General features: G+C 39.8%; 1 protein-coding gene across 2 annotated transcripts in view; it reads left to right on the top strand.

Moving 5' to 3' along the window:
- Positions 1–20,243, top strand: part of GALK2 (galactokinase 2) — a 194,271-nt gene that overhangs the window by 160,299 nt on the left and 13,729 nt on the right. For both annotated transcript variants that reach the window (XM_008069892.2, XM_021718509.1), the window contains one exon: positions 17,827–18,028. In XM_008069892.2, coding sequence (XP_008068083.1) covers positions 17,827–18,028 — 202 coding nt within the window. The remainder of the gene's footprint in view (positions 1–17,826; positions 18,029–20,243) is intronic.

The raw sequence follows: 20,243 nt of genomic DNA, 5'->3' as shown, positions 1-20,243 counted from the left end.
CATTTTTTGGGAAGGTAACAATAAAATAAACATTAAAGTTTCTGACAGAAAAACACTACTTATTTCACAGGTAAGCACTGATTTTTCCTTTGCCTCTCTCTCATTCCTTTTTTACTCCTTTACTTTTTTTTCCCTCTAATTCAGTTAATAGAGAAAGCTAAGACAAGAACTTATTCCTTTTCATGTAAAAATACCAGGCCAGGCCAGCTCTAGGCAAACATGGCCACTAGTTTCCTATAGGCCTTCTTTCAGCCTTTGCACTAACCAAGACTCCTTTCCAATTCTCTAGACTTCCCTTGAAATGACTTGAAATGCTTCCTCTTTTCACTTTTTCTGAGAACAAAGTTTTAGGGAAGTTCTGGAAAGCTCATGGAAAGTAATTACCTCAAGAAAGAGAGGGAGACATAAACATGTGGCTCATCCAAGGAGCGGCTTCAGATTCTTCCTTTGCTGATGGGATAGGGACAAGGAGATGGCATTTATTGAGAACCTGCTATATTCAAGACATTCTGTTAGGTTCTAAGGGGGCTATAAAGATGAAGAAGGCACAGTCCCTGCTCCCCTAACTTAGTGTATGACTACAATTAGAAAGGAGCACAAAGCAATTAAAGAGGTGTACAGAGGTGGAAGGTTTGGATACCGCTGACTGTTATGTGCTTGGAGAGCTTTATGAAAGAGGTGGCACCCAGGATGACACTGAAAGAGATGTGGGGGTAGCAGAATCAGTCTGGGTAGACTGCTGATGCTGAGCCTTCACTTTGGGACTCTCCAGGCCGACAATGGACTGGCAATGATGGAGCAGAGCATCTCAAGTGGGGGAGTGGGGGGCAGAGGGTGGTGGCACAACTACACTGCAAGAGGTAGGAAAGAATTGAGAGCATTCAGGAGACTCTTGATGTGCCTTGATGAATTGGAATGTGGGGCCTTCATTTGTTGGAAAATGGAAAAAGGAGCTAGATTTTGAGGCAACAGAATATTCAGGAATGCCACAATCAAAATGGTGATTTGGGAAGTTTATTATGGCATCTGTGTTTGGGTTGATTAGAGGTGAGAGAGACACCAGTTAGAAGACAATGCAATTGTTCAGATGTGGATGACAAGAATCCAAACCAAGAAGGTAGAGTGTAGAATGAAAGGAAGGGAGTGATGGGCTCTGTCTTGTAACATGAATGACCCTGGGGTCAATCAGGGGCTTAGTATATGGCCAGAGTGCAAAATGCAGGCAAGGGTGGCTATAGGGCAGTAAGACAAAAGTTTCAAGGTCAGGGAAGTAAAACTGATAATAGACAGTGATGGTTCTTGCTATTCTGAAAATCTGATACAGGGAAGCCATGAACATGTGAGTTACACAAAACGGTGTCATACTGTGGAATTAAAAATATTCCCAAATGCCTCCTGGAATGTAGTTTTCCCTGGATTAATGTGATTTCTGTTGAAAGTGCATATTTATCAGTGGTTTTGCTTTTAAAAGCAGGTAGTTAAAGTTTTTTCCCTTTAAATGTAAAATGATAATTTGATTTAGTCTTTGCAGCTTGAGAACAGGATACAAATGTGGCTGAAAGCAGCAGTTTATATTTTGTGGGTTTGACCATCTCAGAAACTTCACATTTATGAAAAATATTATTACTAGGAAAATAAATTTGAAACCACACTTCAATTCAATGAGAACTGTATAGTGTTTTTCCATTATACTGCTTAAATGCTCCAAAGGGTCTATGCCTCAGAGCAGGGATTTATATTATAACTTTGCTGCATAGGAAAACAGAGGACTCCAAAGTGGATTCTGAAGTGGTTTTCCCTAATCACCTCTGGATTGCTGTTCTTGGAAACCAGCTCTTGGTTTAGCCCAGTGGAGCTTTGGTAAAGAAATTGGCCAGTACTACGCAGCTAGATGATAGCACATAGGCAGCTAAAGCCACAGCTGCTTTTAGCCCCTCACCCAAACAATGAGAAAGTATTTGGGAGTATGAGAGTCTCAGAAAGGTTAATTATATGCTTACACGGTAAAGATTTCCAATTCTCTCAGATCAGCATATTTATTTATTTAGTTTTGATTAATTATCCTGAGATAAAGTCTTCATTCAAGCTAATAAAATGGTCCCAAAATACTTATAAGTTTTTAGCTTGTCAGCTGGAAACCAATGCTCAGCATTCTTCTATATTCATAAGCTGTTAGGCAGTTTGGTGATATGAGGCTTCATGAAGAAACTCATTGCGTTGAGAACGAGGAAGTTGATGGTCCAGTACTCCCTTGCACTTATCAGATGACTCCCAGAGCTGCATTTAGTCCTGGGACCCTCCCTTTAAGACAGGCATACACAGACTAAAGTGTATTTGGAGGCATAAACAGGTAAAGAAGACTTGAAATATGATCGCATGAAGGAAGCTGAGAGGTTGGTCTGGAGAGAAGACTCAACAGCTAATAGTCATGATGTTTCCTGCTGCTGCAGGGAACAGGTGTCAGGTGTCAGGTGCTATAGTTCTGGCTACCTAGCATTAGGGCCCCTTTCCATCCCAGGGGAATCTGCTGTGTGGATATTGGTGACAGGGAGGGTCTTGGCTTCTATGGTGGAAGCTGAAGGATCAGATTTGCCTCTCTCGGGTCACTTGACGCTTGGCATGAACAAGGATACTTAGGCTTCTCCTGGCATCCTGGCATGTTCTTATGTCTGGGGCTTTCCTGCATAGGAAAACAGAGGACTCTAGAGTGGATTCTGAAGTGGTTTTCCCCAATCACCTCTGGATTCCTGTGTTTGAGTCTAGTAGGCACAGGTCACTTGATAAAGTATCTAGAGTCCAATGCCATATCCAGACTGCTCTTGTGAAGTGATGTTGGCAGTATTCTTCACTGCCTGCTTCTCTTGGCTTCTGACCACTTCCCACCTGGTTTTCTCACATTCTAATAGAGAACAGGAATATCGCTTCCTGCTAGATTTTGTGAGCTCCATAATATCTTCAAAATAAGTTCTTTTTTTGCTTAAGTGAGTTGGTGTAGCCTTCTGTTGTTTGCAAACAAAAATCTTGACTGGTACAGTTGTTAAAAACCTGTAATATTTTCTTATTTCCAATAGAAATTCTCTTATTTTTGAAACTATTTACTGATTTTTAAATTTTAATTTGTAATGTAATAATTGTACATGTTTATGGGGTACAGAGTTATATTTCAATATGTGTATACAAATGTGTTATGATCAAAGTAGGGTAATTAAGATATACATAATCTCAAACATTTATCTTGTCTTTGTGTTGGGAACATTAAAACTCCTATCTTCTAGCTTTTTGAAAATGTACAATAAATTATTAACTATAGTCACCCTATGGTGCTATAGAACACTAGAACTTATTTCTCCTATTTGGCTGTAATTTTGTATCCATCAACCAGCCTCTCCTTATGTTCCCCTCCCACCTATACTTCCCAACCTCTAATAACCATAATTCTTCTCTTTACTTCTATGAGCTCAGTTTGTTTAAGCTCCAACATATAAGCGAGAACCTGTGGTATTATCTTTCTGTGCCTGACTTATTTTACATAGTATATAATATCTTCCTGGTTTATCCAAATTGCTAATATTGACAGGATTTCACTCTTTTTTCTTGCTGAACAGTATTCCACTATGTATATAAACACCATATTTTCTTTTTTTTATTATAAAGTTGTGGGGTACAATTCAGGGTTAGGTATACAAACGTTGATTATGCAGGTACCCTTGTTGATGAGGTATGCCCCTCCCTCCCCTAGCAGTTTCCCTCAACAGTCAATCCCAAACCCCCAACAGGACAGTTTCCCACTACTGCTAATCTCTTTCTTATAGTATTATAATTGTTCAAGGTCTGCTTATGACTGACAACATATGGTACTCTGTTCTTTGTTTCTGTGATAGATCACAGAGTATGATCAACTCTAAATCCATCCAAGTTGCTGCGAAGTCCATGTGTTTGTCCTTCTTTATGGCTATGTAATATTCCATCATATATATGTACCACAGTTTTTGTATCCAGTCCATAATTCCATGTTTTGGCTATTATGAATAGGGCTACAACAAACATGCGTGTGTGGGTATCTTTTTTGTAGAATGATTTGAGTTCCTCCATGTATATTCCCAACAGAGAAATTGCTGGGTCATATGGAAAGTCAATTTCTAGTTCTTTCAGAAATCGTCACACTGAGAGGTTGCACTATTTTGCATTCCGACCAGCAGTGTAGAAGCATTCCTTTTTCTCCACATCTTCGACAGCATCTGTTGTTTCTTTTGCTTTGCAGAAGCTCATCAGTTTGATGAGGTCCCACTTGTCTATCTTATTTCTTAAGGTATGGGCATTTAGGGTTCTGAATAGGAATTGGTTGCCAGTTCCAATTTCCATAGGGATGTCTTCTGCGTTTTCTAAGATTCCTATAGTTTGAAGTTTTACGTTTAGGTCTGTGATCCATTTAGAGTTAATTTTTGTATATGGTAATAGGGAGGGGTCCTGTTCAACCTTCTACGTGTGGTCAGCCAGTTTTCCCAGCATCATTTACTCTATAGGTTCTCCTCTCCCCAGTGGTTGTTGTTGCAGGCTTTGACAAAAATTAGTTAGTTGGTTGAGAAATTGAGGCTTTGCTTCCAGAATCTCTATCCTGTTCCATTGGTCTGTATGCCTGTTCTTGTACCAATACCAGGCTGTTTTGATTATTGTAGCCTTATAGTAAAGTTTGAAGTCTGGAAGTGTGATACCTCTTGCTTTGCTTCTTTTGCTAAGGATTGTTTTGACTATTTGTGGTCATTTATGTTTCCATATGAATTCCTGTATTGTCATTTCCAGGCCTGAGAAGAATGATGTTGGTATCTTAATGGGGATACTGTGTTGAATCTGTAGATTGCCTTTGGTAGGATTGACATTTTAACAATGTTGAATCTTCCTATCTATGAGCATGGAATATTTTTCCATTTGTGTCTTCTTGGATTTCTTTGAGCAATGTTTTGTAGTTCTCATCATAAAGTTCTTTCACTTCTCTGGTTAGGAAGATGCTGAGGCTTTTCATTTTTTTGTGGCTATTGCGAATGGAATTGTGCTTTTAATTTGGGTCTCTGCCTGCTTATTGTTGGTGTATAGGAATGCAACTATCTTTTGCACATTTATTGTATACCCTGAGACTTTGCCAAAGTCCTTTATTAGTGCAAGGACATTTTTGACAGATTTTCTTGGATTTTCTAGGTATAGAATCATATCATCAACAAAGAGGGATAACTGGACTTCCTCTTTTCCTATTTGGATACCCCTGATTTCCTTCTCTTGTCTAATTGCCCTAGCTAGGACTCCCAACACAATGTTGAGCAAGAGGAGCGAGAGTGGGCAGCCTTGTCTTGTTCCAGTTTTCAGGGGAAATGTTTCCAGTTTCTGTCCATTTAGCAATATGTTAGCTGTGGGTTTACTGTAGATGACACTTACGATTTTGAAATATGTTCCTTCTATACCTAGGTGTTTGAGGGTTTTTATCAAGAAGGGATGCTGGATTTTATCAAATGCTTTTTCTGCATCTAATGAGATAATCATGTGGTACTTGTTTTTACATCTGTTGATATATTTAATTACATTTATGGTCTTGTGAATGTTGAACCAGCCCTGCATCCTGGGGATGAAGCTTACTTGGTCATGGTGGATGATTTTTGAGATGTGTTTTTGAATCCAGTTTGCTGGAATCTTATTGAGAATTTTGCATCTATGTTCATAAGTAATATTGGCCTGTATTTCTCTTTTTTTGTTGGATCTTTACCTGCTTTGGGTATCAGTGTGATGTTAGCTTCATAAAATGATTTGGGGAGAATTCCATTTTTCTCAATTGTCTGGAATACTTTCAATAGGATTGGTATCAGCTCCTCCTTGTATGTTTTTTAGAATTCTGCTGGAAAGTCATCAACCCAGGGCTTTTTTTTTTGAGATAATTTTCTTACAACAGAATCAATTTCATGGATTGTTATTGGTCTATTTAGTGTCTCAATGTCTTCTTGTTTCAACCTGGGGAGGTTGTGTGATGCCAGAAAGTCCTCCATTTCATTTTGGTTATCAAGCTTGTTTCCATATAGGTATACATAGTAATCTCTGAAAATCTTTTGTATTTCTTTGGAGTCAGTTGTGATTTGATCTTTTGTATTTCTGATTGTGTTTATTTGGGTTTTTTCTCTCTTTTTCTTGGTCATTCTGGCTAGGGGTCCATCAATCTTGTTAATTCTTTCAAAGAACCAGCTTTTTGTTTTGTTGATGTTTTCTGTGATATTTTTGTCTTCTATGTCCCATAGTTGGGCTCTTATTTTGGTGATTCAGATTCTTCTGCTAAAGTTGGGGTTTTGGTGGTCATCTCTTTCCAGCCTCCTTAGGTGATTTGTTAGGCTCTCATCTTGTGATCTTTCCGTTTTCCTGATGTGTGCTTGTAGAGATATAAATTTCTTTGTTAGAACTGTTTTCATGGCATCCCAGAGGTTTTGATAAGATGTTTTTTCATTTTCATTTATTTCCAGGGATCTTTTAATTTCTGCTTTGATTTCAGTGTTGACCCAGTAGTTGTTCAGCATCATGCTGTTTAGTGTCCATGTCTTTGTGGGTTTTGGGGAAATGTTGTTGGTGTTGATACTTATTTTTATTCCACTGTGGTCTGAGAAGGTGCATGGCAATATTTCAACCATATTTTCTTAATCCATTCATTTGTGATGGATATATAGGTTAATTTCATATCCTGGCTATTGTGAATAGTGCTGCAGTAAACTTGAAGATGCAGGTATCTTTGAGATATACTGGTTTCCTTTCCTTTGGACAAATGCCCAGTAATGGGATTACTGGATCTTATGGTAGCTCTATTTTTTGTGTTTTGAGAAATCTCCATAATGTTTTTCATAACAGCTATACTAATTTACATTCCCACCACCAGTGTAGAAGAGTTCTCTTTTTCTGCATCCTCATGAGCATTTGTTATTTTTTGTCTTTTTGATAATGCCCACTCTAACTAGAGTGAGATGATTCTTCATTGCGGTTTTGACTTTATTTCTCTGATGACTAGTAATAGTGAACATTTTCTTATACTTGTTAGTCATTTGCATATCGTTTGAGAAATGTGTATTCAGATGCATTGCCCATTTTAAAATTGAATTAAAAAATTTTTTTTTTTGCTGTTGCATTTCTTTAGTTCCTTATATATCTTGGGTATCAGGTCTTTGTTGAGTAGTTTGCAAATATTTCCTCCCATTCTACACGTCATTGCTTGCTGCCTTTGCTGTGCAGAAGCTTTTTAGTTTTAAGTAATCCTACTTGTCTACTTTTATTTTGTTGCCTGTGCTTTTGTTGTCTTACAAAATCTTTTCCTAGTCCAATATCCTGAAGAGTTTCTCCTATGTTCTCTTCTGGTGGTTTTATAGTTTTGTGTCTTATATTTAAATCTTTATTTCATCTTGAGTTGATTTTTGTATATGGTGAAAGATAGGGGGTCTGGTTTTATTCTTCTGCATATAGATGTCCAGTTTTCCCAACACCATTTATTGAAGAATATGTCCTTTCCTCGGTCTAATTGGAATTCTTTGTTTTTTTTATTTTTTAAATTTTAAAAATTTTTTTTATTTTTTGAGTTGGAGTCTTACTCTGTCACCCAGACTGGAGTGCAGTGGCCGCTCCCGGCCACCGCAGCCTCGACCTGTTGGGCTCCGGCGATCCTTCTGCCTCAGCCTTCCAAGTAGCTGGAATTACAGGTATGCGCTACCACACCCGGCTGATTTTTTTTTTTTTATTGTAGAGATGAGGTCTCGCTGCCCAGGCGGGTCTCGAACCCGCGGGCTCAGGCAATCCACTTACCTCAGCCTCCCAAAGGCACGGGATTACAGGCTGAGCCACCGAGCCCAGCTCTAATTGGAATTCTTAACGGGGATCCAGTGTTAGCTTTATGGAATCTGTATGTTTGTTGTACTCTATGCAGTATTTTGGATATTTGTGCACTCACATGGAGGAGAGGTTCCATGGCTTTTTTAAATAATTCTCCAATGGTTCTATAACCCTAAAAAGCCAAGAATCACTTACCTACAGGATGTAATTTAAATACCTCAGCATGACCTATAAAACCCTCATGATCTGGCTTTTGCCTACCACTTCAGTGTTTTCTACTGTGTTCCTTGCTGCCACTGTTCCTTCATCCTCTTTTCATGCTTCAGTCAATCACATCAAAGTACTATGGGGTTTCCTAAAAGCACCTTATGGTTTTTAATCTCCATATCTCTGTTCTTGATGTTCTTTCTTCCTTAAGTTCCCAATCCTTTTATTTGCTCATCACCCCACCTCTTGTCCTGTTGAACACCTATTCATCTGTTTATACTTTGCTGATTTTACCTCCTCCATGGAGTAATAGTCACTATGCCGCATTCCCTTGGCCCACCTGATTTCATCATTGCTGGCAGCCCATGTTAAACTAACAGCTGGTATAAGTGCCTCTTTGTTGCCTTGAGCATTCTCCAAAGTCACTAAAAGGCAGCTGTCACCCAGGCACGTCTTAGTGGAGAAGCTTACCTCTCTGGGGGCCAGACTTAAATGGTGGGAATGTGAGTGGGTCAATGCTCCAGTCATCCCATCCTCTGTGGGCCAATTCTAGGCATATTCCACATGACTTTTTGGAGAGATTCCTGAGTGATTGGACCTAGGCTGTCCACTCTGGCAATCTGCTTATTAAGTCCCCTTTATTGGCTTTCCTTCTTGCCTGTATCACCTTTCTTCCTCTTTCACTTCTGCACCCAAGTCTTTATCTCAGGCTCTGCTCTCAGGTGCATCTAGATCAGGACGCCCTCTTGACTTTGTGTCTCTACTTCAGCTTTGAGGGGCTGCCTTAGTGTCTGTTGCCCTTTATTGATCTTATGTAATAATTTCTTTCTAGAGACTACTATTTCTTGAGAGTAAAAAGCATATCTTATTCATTGTTGGACCCTCGGTTTTAAAGCTGGTACATAGTGGATCTTCAAGAATGTGTAAAAGGCATAGGACATGAGTGCCATCTTCAGATATATGTTTACATACATCTGGGAATAGAACTAAGACCAATGAGTAGAAGTCAGAGGAAGACAGACTATAATTCAATACACAGTGACCAATGTGCCTACAAGAGGTGACATTGGATAGAAATGGTGTCTCATTATAGCAGGATGACCCACTTGAGGAAGAAGTTTGCCCTGTGGAACAAGGGCTACAAGCCAATGCCTAAGGGATCAGACAGGCCTATAAGCTAGTGAGGCAGAGAATTGGGGCTACGGGAACTGTGTGGGATAACATGCATGTGCCCTTCTCAAAGGGGTGGCTACTTCTCAGCTCCAGCCAGCTGTTGCTGGGCAGGAATGCAGGGTATAAAACATCCAGACCTTTCAGTTTTCCAAAAAGAAAGGAGGCATCCAGATTCTTATGCAAAACATTCCAATTTAGAGATATTTTGTGGGTCAAAAAAGCATCACTGTGGCTGGCTATGACCCATGGGTTGTTAGTTTGCAATCTTTATGTAGTGGGCGTAGCTGAGGATGTCGAAGCCTCAGACATGAGAGTGGCTTCCTGGAGAGGCTGCCCCAGGCTCTGGTCAGTTTGCTTTCTTTGGGCTGATGAACACACTGCCTGTTCCCACCTCAGGCCTTTGGTTGGCCATTCTGTTGTCACTGCAGGGATGCTCTGTGGTTCAGACCCCTCTCCTATGACAACTCTCAGTTGTAGTCCCCCTCACTCACTAAGTCCTGTTTTCTTAGAACACTTTCAGCATTTCCAGCACTCAGATGTCTGCTGCAACTGTCCAGTGGTCTCACAGTTTCTGTCTTAATTGTGGAACTGAACTGTATGTTCTTTAATGCTGGCCTTTCTACTTCAGGTGACTTTCCTGTCACTTGGAGCATGATATGGAGTACATAGCTGGTGCTCGGTAAGAACTATTAGCTGACTTTTGCTAGAGGCTGTCCCACTCAGTTCTTTTGGCATCACGCTAAGTAGGAGGTGAGGTGATGAAGAGGAGACCACCAACTCTTGTATGAGAATTTAAAATGAAACAGGTGGGACTCTTTCAGAGATTGATAGGCATGCCTTCCATCTACTGTTGACCTGATATCCTAAGAGCTTTTATGAGGACATTAGTACTCAGTAGGCTTCATCTGTCAGGACTTTTCCTCATTCTTTCCCACCAAAGAGACATCAAAATAACCAAGTATTTGTGCCCTTGTTTATGTTCCTTGATTAGAGATGAAGTCTGATCATAAGCTATGTAACAATATTTTAAAGGCAGAAGTTAGTAGGTACCTCTTATTACCAAGATTGTCTATAAGGAAAAAATAAAAACCAGCTAATTTTAACTGGTTATGATTATTTTGTATTCTTTCCCTTTTATTTGAAACACATTTTGTTTATTTTAGAAATCTCTTTTCTCCCACATCTGTGAAGCAAACTACAATATAAACAAATCTAAGTCATCTGTGATAATGGTTATTAGAATATACTTTGGGCACTGGAATTCACTAATTATTTCCAAACCTTATTTTCATGAACTTCCCCCACTCTTTGGTGAAGATACTAGAAAGTATAAATTGCCAAAACAGTGAGACTTCCCTATGTTCTTTATTGTATTTGTCCCACAACTGTTTATTTAGCATAGTTTCAGTGTAGTTTTGTTGCAAAGGGAGGAATCTGAATCATTCATTCATTCAACAAACATTTATTGAGCCTCTACTAAATGTCAGATCCTATTTTAGCTTCTGGAGATATAGTGGTGAAGAAATTAGACAATCTCGCTCTCCTGGAGCTGACCTTGTGGTGAGAGATCACCACCAACCAATGAACAAAATGAACACACAAGAAAAATCGGATGGTGATAAGTGTTGGGAGGATAAACTAGGATGGAGAGAACAGGTATGTGTGGGGCTATCCCAGATTGGAGTCAAGAGAAGGTCTCCTTGAAGCTGTGACATCTGAGGCTTGAGTGACAAGAAGAGGTCAGCCATGTGAGGATCATGGGCTGCAGGAGGCACAGCGAGGGGGCCAGTGTGGCTGGGAAAGGGGTGGACAATGAGGGAAGAAGTCAGAAGGAAAGTTTAGAACTCGCAAACAGAATTTATTATACAAGTCAGAATTGTTGAACAACAAAATGAAATATTTATTTTATAGTCTAAGTGGCCATGAACATTTAGATTTCAGAATCTGTGCCATGATTTCAAGATCAGATTCAGTAATTATATGAGGTTCACATGGAAGAAAATCAGTGTTCCAAAGCCTGTGTTGTACATCCTGCTTTGAAACCTTGAATTTCCCATGGATAGGATAGGCCGTTAGTACTGTAGGAAAATGGCATATAGTACTATATTCTTAAATTGAATTTTCCTTGGAAATAATCACGTATGCAATGAACATAGTATGAAACAGCTTCCTTCATTCTTTAATGTAATAATTGCTCTCAAGGATTATAAGAGCTTAAGACAGATGGAACATCCAGTTATAAAGTTAACTGGACAGGGAAGAAAGCTGTTACGGATAAAGCTTCAGATTTTCTTGAATATTTTGGTATTTGTACAACAGAGACCTGATTAGTTGCCAGCACATAACAAGCCAGACCCTGGATCGGGAGAGCATTTGTGAGATCCAGCCAACACAGAACTGCTTTCCCTCCCAAGGGTGGTCTCCAAATCCGTTGTAGCCTTTGGCAAGATTTTTATGTCACAATTGGAAACAGATGCCCTTTCTGCCCTTTCCCTTGTTGTCTGAGTTACTACCGTTCAAGAGGTTGTGAGCTCTGGCAGGCTTTCATGCACCTTCAGAGTGCCCAGCAAGGGGCCTCATTAGACATTCCTGCTTAGAAGGCTTGCTTTGAAGCACTTCCTCTTCAAGAAGAGTAGAGACACAGGAAGGTGCTGGAGCTGTGAGGTTCTGGTAATCTGCTCAGTGTATTCTGAATGTTTCTTGTCACAAATCAAAGCGCCAGACCTGATTTTAATAGAAAACATCTCTCTGAATGGTTTCTATTTTAGAATATTTAATCCTAAAAGAAAATATTTAAATCTAAAGGAAAACCAAAGCATACTCTCTCTTGTGGATTATCCTGAGTTTTATCGCAGGGTATGGCCCTAAAATGTGCTTGGATACGATACTGAGAATCCAGGGTATTAAAAAAGCATTAAATTCTTGATTAAAAGAGACTTATTAGATATAACAACTGAATACCATGTGTGAAATTTGTTTGAGTCTTGGTGTAAACCAATTGGTATTTAAACTGGTGGACAACTGGGAAACTTTAAATATGGACTGGATATGAGATGATATTAAGGAACCATGGGTAATTTTTTAGATGTGATAGTGAATAGTGATTATATAAGAAAATATTTTTATTTTATAGAGATGCACACTCGTGTAAGGAGAAACTATGTAAATCATCTATAATTTATTTAAAAATACTTCAGAAAATATCAATTCAAGCAGATATGACAAATGTTAATAACTGTTTGGTATGGTGATGGTCCTTTAAAGTTTATTATAGTGTTTTATCCATTGTCCTGTTAGGATTAATTTTTTTTATTATTCAATGTTAAAAAAGTCTTTGCACATCAGAACATAGTACAGTGTTGTGTGGGTTAAATAGCAATGCTTTATGATTGTAGTGGATGTTGCCTTATTGTGTCTTTTATGCTATAGCCAGTGGATCTGGGATCTAGGCAATTTCTTTATCCATGGTCATTGCAGTAAAAATGAAACAATACACCCCATGCTCCAACTGTATACTTTTATCTATGATTATAGTAGGTAAAGTAGTTCAAAATTAAAACAGAAACATATGGAATCTTAAAGCTTGGGTATTTATTTATTTGTTTATTTGAGTTGGAGTCTCACTGTTACCCAGGTTGGAGTACAATGGCATGCTCATTGCCACCTCAGCCTCGACCTGCTGGGCTCAGGTGATACTTCCACCTCAGCCTTCCAAGTAGCTGGAATCACAGGCGTGCACCACCACGCCTGACTAATTTTTTGATTTATTGTAGAGATGATGTCTCACCAAGTTGCCCAGGCTAGTCTCCAGCCCCTGGGCTCAGGCAATCCTCTCACCTCAGCCTCCCAAAGTGCTAGGATTACAGGCGTAGTAAGACATGTTTTCCTTTGGGATATTCTGCCACCCAGACCCTAAGATAAATCATATTCCCATTTCAGTTGAACTGATTGATGGAAATAACACATTCACATTGTAGTGTGGGCTTATTTATATGACCTAGCTACTGATGGAACAAAACATGTTGTGTTTTTATTCCCACTTACATTTAACTTGCAACTTCTCTCTTTTTTTTCCTTTTCATCCATACTTGGTGTTAGCAGTTGCAGATTTAATATAAAAGAGAATCTTACTGTCCCTTTTCCTCAGCTCAACAGTTTATTAAGTTGTGAATACCGGAATACCATTTTTTCCCCTTCTTCTTCTTCTTTTTTTAAACAACAATACCTGGATGGACTTATCTTGATTTTGGACTGGGCTTAAAATAAAGTCCTAATCATATCACCATCAACTGTAAACACCCATTTAACTCCTGCCATATAAGGTACTGTTAGAGGTGCTATGGGGTGAGAGGCTGTCCTGGAGGAAGGCATGGAACTAGAAGACCTGGTATCTGTCTTCACCAGCTTGCAAACCTTTTTTAGGGATACAGGAAACAATTACTATGGAAAGTATACCAAAAGCTCCATGAGTGACATGGACTGCAAGTGTGGTACAAACTCAGAATCAAGAAATTGTTTCCAGTTGAGGTCATCATGGCTTCATGGATGAAATAAAACTTAAACTGAATCTTTAGAAAAAGGTAAAACTTTGACAGGGAGAGAAAGGGCAAGAAGTGATTTCCGGAAAAATTTTCCATGCTCATGAATAGGAAGACTCAACATTGTTAAGATGTCCATCCTACCAAAAGCAATCTACAGATTAAACTCAATACCTGTTAAATTACTAACATCATCATGCTCAGACTTGGAAATGACAACACAGAAATTCATATGGAAACATAAATGACCATAAATAGCCAAAATAATCTTTAGCAAAAGAAGCAAAGCAGGAGGAATCACACTTCTAGACTTCAAACTTTCCTAGAAGGCTACAGTAATCAAAACAGCCTGGTATTGGTACAAGAACAGGCATACGGACCAATGGAACAGGATAGAGATTCTGGAAGCAAAGCCTCAATTTCTCAACCAACTTATCTTTGTCTAAGGCTCCAACAACAACCACTAGGGAGAGGAGAACCTATTTAGTAAATGTTGCTGGGAAAACTGCGACCACATGCAGAAGATTGAAATAGGACCTCTATCTATCACCATACACAAAAATTAACTCTAACTGGATCAAAGACCTAAACATAAAACCTCAAAGTATAAGAACCTTAGAAAATGCAGGAGACATCCTTATGGAAATTGGAACTGGCAACCAATTCCTGATCAAAACCCCAAGTGCCCATGCCATAAGAGATCAGATAGACAAGTGGGACCTCATCAAACTGAAAAGCTTCTGCAAAGCAAAGGAAACCATTAAGAGAGTGGGGACACAGCCCACAGACTGGGAAAAAATATTTGCCAGCAGTATATCTGATAAAGGCCTAACATCTAGGATCTACAAGAAACTCAAATGTGTAGAAAGGAAAAAACAAACAGCTCCATTAAAAAGTGGGCAAAAGATATGAATAGACACTTCTCAAAAGAAGATATACAGGTAGCCAAACAGACACATGAAAAAGTGCTCAGCCTTACTCATTATCAGAGAAATGCACATCAAAAGCACACTGAGATACCACCTAACCCCAGTAAGAGTGACCATCATTAATAAAACAAACAACAACAGATGCTGGCAAGAATGTGGAGAAAAAGGAACACTTCTACACTGCTGATGGGAATGCAGACTAGTGCAACCTCTTTGGAAAACAGTGTGACGGCTTCTGGAAGAACTAGAAATTGTCCTTCCGTATGACTCAGCAGGAACTCAAATCATTCTATAAAAAGATATTTGCACACACATGTTTATTGCATCACTGTTCACAATAGCAAAAACATGGAACCAACCATGCTTCCCATTGAAACTGGACAGTATAAAAAGATGTGTTACACAATGAAATATTATGCAGCCATAAAGAAGGACAAACATATGGACTTCGTAGCAACTTGGATGAATTTAGAGTCTATCATACTCAGTGATCTATCACAAAAACAAATCTGAGTACCACATATTCTTACTCATAAGCAGACCTTGAACAATTATTATAATACTGTAAGAAAGGGATTGGCAGTAGTGGGAAACTGTCGGGATGGGGGGGTGGTTGGCAGTAGTGGGAAACTGCGAGGGAAGGGTGTGGGATTGGCAGTAGTGAGAAACTGCTAGGGGAGGGGGGCACATCTCATCAACAAGGGTACCTTCATGGTGAACATTTGTATACCTAACTCTGAATTGAAACCCACATCTTTAAAATTTAAAATTAAAAAAAAAAAAAGTGAAGTGATTTTTGTGTGGGACTGATGAGTATATCCAGAGCAAGGAGTGTTAGGGTAACTATACCATAGGCCAGTTTGGCTGAAGGGCAGAGCCCCTGTTGGGACTAAGAATGGTGAGTGCAGGAATTTGGGTGATGGTTAACCCTGTGAAACAGTCATGGCTTGAATAGTAATATGAATAAAGCTGTGCTTTAGCAGCCTAATCTGGCAGTGGTGACCAGAAGGTAGGTTGCAAGGAGGAAAGAGCAAGACAGGGATACCAATAAGGAGAGCCCTATAAAGTAGTCCAGGTGAGAAAGAGACTAAAAGAGAATTTAGATAATGACAGTGGGAATAGGAGGGAGGGAGGGACGGCTATAAGACACATTAGGAAAGAAAAGCTGATTAGATTTGTTGACTGAATACAGGTCCTCTTTGAAGAAAATAGGAAAATTCACAATTTGTATCATTTCATTGAAGTTAATCTACTTCATATGACTCAGTTGGAAACCTTTGGAAAAAAACTTTTAGTTTATCATTATTAATTTGAAGGAAATGCAGCCCCACCATTATAATTACCAAACATTTACACAAATCCTAAGAGTTGTGTCCTAGTAAGTTGGGACTGCTATAACAAAAATATCATAGACTGAGTGGCTTAAAAACAGAAATTTATTTTTCACAGTTCTGGAGGGTGGAAGTCCAGCACGTTCGGTGTCTGGTAAAGGGACTCTTTCTGTTTTAATGGTGACCATCTTCTTGTTGTGCCCTCATATGGTGAAGAGAATGAACTCTAGTCTCTATCTCTTCTTCTTCTTCTTTTTTTTTAACTTTAAAGATGTGGAATACAATTCAGGGTTGGGTACATATGTGGTCTATCTCTTCTTATAAGAACCCTGATCCCATTATGGGGGCTTCACTCTCTTGACCTTATCTAAGCCTAGTCATTTCTAAAAGGCCTCACCTCCTAATGCCATCTCATTGGGGGTTAATTCAATATATGGATTTTGGGGAGACACAAACATGCAGTTAACAGCAAATGGCTATTTACTTCCTCTAGCCTTCACTGCCTTTTTATCTCTTTCTAAGAATTATGAGGACAGTGCCGTGGAGGTGAAAAATGTAACCTGAAACTTTAATAGCATTTATTGGATTATAAGTAGAAATGTAAAAGTGCTTCTGAAAACTCAATCTTACTTTAGGGGGGGAAGAAGCTGGAGGTAGGCCCAGGAGGAATGAATCAGATAGAAAAAGTTATCTTGAAGGATGTTTAGTGTTCTTCAGTAGAGGCACAGAGCCAGCTTTGGGTGGCTCTTCAAGGGGGGGGTGGAGAATAAATCCCCTGACCTCGCTCTGTTCCCTCCCACCTCGTGCTGATCTCCTGCTTATCTCCATCTAGATGGCAAGAGAATCCATGGGTGTGGTCTATACAGGCCAGGCTCCAGAGGAAGATGGCAGAGTGGAGAAGAGCAGAGTTTCGTATGCTGTTTTTTCACTTAATACGAACAATTTCTCATGCAGCAAATTATCTTAGAATCTGAGCTTTAATAGCACTAATATCTAAAAAATAAATACTGCATGATTTTGAAATAGTTATCTGTTATTAGACATTTGGATTGTTTCTTATGTTCTGCTATGATAAATAATGCTGCTCTCTCTCTATATATATGTACATATGTAAATATTATGTACACCCATAATTAATTGCATGTATCTGTTTCTCTAGGATATATTTTTATGAACATAATTGCCACCATAAGGATTTTATGGTGGTCCTTTCTGATGGGCACAGTGGAAAGAACATGACTCTGAGGCCACATGTCCCTGATCAGTTCTGCTTCTGGATGTGTGACCATAGGCACGTCACTCCACTCTGCTGAGACTCCTTCTCTGTCTGTTAAACAGAGACCATACCTCCCATTACCCAGTGCCATGATGAGAACTACAGGAGGTTGTGATTTTTTTTTTGAAAGCAGGATTTATTGAGAGGACAGAAAAGCTCCACAGTGGGAGGGGGCCTGAGGGGTTGCCCTAAGGAGGTTGTACTTTTAAAGGGCCCTGTGTGCAGGGTGTGCTCAGTACAGGTTACCTCTCCCTTCCTGTGGGATGGGTCATTTTTCACATACATGTATGCACATGCCTGGATGTTTTGAGTGAAGTGAAGAAAATGTACTTATAAGATTTTATTCAGTATCTAAAAAAAGTAAAGCTGACTTACAACAGACAAATTTCAACTCAAAGAATTCTTTCAGTGAAAGAGATCTATTTAAAGTTTAAGATATTGATAACAAAGACAGAAATACATCCTCAAAGACAGAAATCTACATCCAGTAATTACTTCTAACCTCCTTCCCTGTGCCCTTCCTCCCTCAGTGCTCATCTTCAAACTCTACCAGCGGGCAAAGCATGTGTACAGTGAGGCTGCGCGAGTGCTCCAGTTCAAGAAGATATGTGAAGAAGCCCCTGACAACACGGTCCAGCTGCTGGGAGAGCTGATGAACCAGAGCCACGCGAGCTGCCGGGACATGTATGAGTGCAGCTGCCCTGAACTGGACCAGCTGGTGGACATCTGTCGGTGAGACTGAGAGGGCTGCATTGTGGGGCTCAGGGATGCCCCCAAAGAATACTGTTTAAATTAGTTGGAAAATGCAACATTGCCTAATCTTCTATGTGAAAGTAGATTCCTCCCTGCTTCCTATATGAGAGATCTCCCAGGATACAGAGCTGAACGTGTCCCCTCTTAAATATCTATAGATATTTTCAAGACCTGGCTCCAAGGCTTTATGAGGCTCTGGGTGGAGTGAGTTTGGTGTGAGTTCTTTACAACATTGGAAGAAAGACTTTCCAACTTTGGGTAATTAGGCCTCTCAGGAAGGTAGCTTTCTCAGAGATGGGCCCTGATGTAACTTCCTCATGATATTTTAATTATGACACTGTTGCTCTGTCAGAAACTCCTGTTCAGGGCCCTAATTAAGTTTAGCGATTCTGTTTGGCAGGGGAAGAAAACTAAAGGAGAACTCAAGCCTGACAGGAGTGTGTGAGGGGCAAGGTGGCTGAAGGAATCACACTGGGAGCCAGCATTTCCTGTCTTCCAGGTTGAGTTGAGGCCATTTGAGGAAATAAGTGCTGAAGGAAGTCCAGGTTGTGAATGGTCAGTTGAGGCAGAAATGTAAAGAGGGAAATTCTTCGACAAAATCTGAAAACAGCCTTCTTATATATGTGAAAGAATGGGGATGATAATCTCTCACCCAGGAGGGATCTCACTGACTTGGGGAGAACTAAAAGGGAGATGGGGAGAACTTTCAAATGGCTAGATGCTGTTCCACTGTGAGAAGATAATGCAGTGTTACATACAATTAGTAATGGAAATACAATTAAACCACTTGGCGCCTGTGGCTTGCCTCACTCATTGCCACACTCCCAGTCAAAAAGTTTAACCAAGTAGCTCCAGTGATCGTAAGTGGCATGTGGAACCCAACTTGTTGAGAGAGACTTGAACATGGCATTGAGGGAATCACTCTGCTGACGTCAGTGTTTGCTCACTAATTGCCAAAAAACCTTCCCAGTTTATTTTTTTTTAAATTGTAAGTGCTCTTTTCTGAAAGTATCAAGAGCTCAGTAAATGGAAGGGACAAATATTGTTAAGTTCTGGAAATAAAAGGAAGTGGAATGATTTGTGCAGGAATCAGGAAGAAATATCTTTGCTTGGAGGGGAATGAGATGGTTTGAATCATACCTGAAAAGCAGTGGAAGGCATTTGCCAGTTTCTTGGGATGCCCTGATGAACTTACTCTTCCTGGGATGGTCAACAAGCACTTGTTCTTGTGGAGCTTACATTCTCATAGGTAAAGAGAGAAATGACAATTAATAATAATTTGAGGGCATGGTGGTGCATGTCTGTAGTCCCAGCTTCTCAGGAGGCTGAGGCAGGAGGATTACATGAACCCAAATTTTAGGGTGTGGTGAACTGTCATTGTACCATGCACTCCAGTTTGGGTAATAGAGTGAGACACTGTCTCAGATAATAATAATAATATTGATAATTAGGGTGGTAGTGATAAGTCATATGAAAAAAATTAGAAGGGATAGAGATGACCAGGGTTGGGTGGGTATTCGTTATATGGTGTAAAGAAGGTTGTACTGAGGAGGTGATATCTGAACAGAGACCTGAAGGAAGTGAAGAAATGAGAACAGCAAGTGCCTAGGTCCTGAAGTGGATGCTTGGCTGTCACATGGGAGGCACAGCAAAAAGACCAGTGTGGTGGAGGGCAGGGAAAGAAGGAGAGAAGTGTGGTAGATAATAAAGTGAGAGAGGAAGTGGGAAACCATACCACCTGGGCCTTGTAGGCCAGTGGAAGAACTCCAGCTTTGTTAGAGAAAGAGGCAGAGGAATTGTTAAGGTGATTCTATGTCAGATAGGCCTTGAAGGAAGACTCCGGACACTTGCTGCATTGGTGAAAGTGGAGAATCAAGATGACTTCTGGGTTTTTGCCTTGAGAAACTTTCCTCGTTTCCCTAAAAGCTCCTTTTTGGAAGCCATACTTTTCAATTTGGGGTAAGAATATCCTACGGTACCACGAGGCATTAGTGCAGGAAGGGGCCTTAGTTATCCAAGAAGTACTTGGAGGCCAAGTGATTTGAGCAAGTTCACATCATGAGTTGGTTGGAAAGCCTTCTCCTGGTACAGTGCTTTTGCCCACGCCTACCTTTCCCCTTGTGTTATACTGAGACATGATTATACTCAAATATGGGTTGTGTTTTTAAAACCCCTTTTTTTTCCTCCTAGCTTT

Source organism: Carlito syrichta, unplaced genomic scaffold, assembly GCF_000164805.1.
Source record: "Carlito syrichta isolate Samal-C Ts95f unplaced genomic scaffold, Tarsius_syrichta-2.0.1 Scaffold312386, whole genome shotgun sequence".
NCBI lineage: Eukaryota > Metazoa > Chordata > Mammalia > Primates > Tarsiidae > Carlito > Carlito syrichta.
Note: the sequence above shows the minus strand (reverse complement) of the source record. Positions and strands in the feature narration are given on the sequence as shown.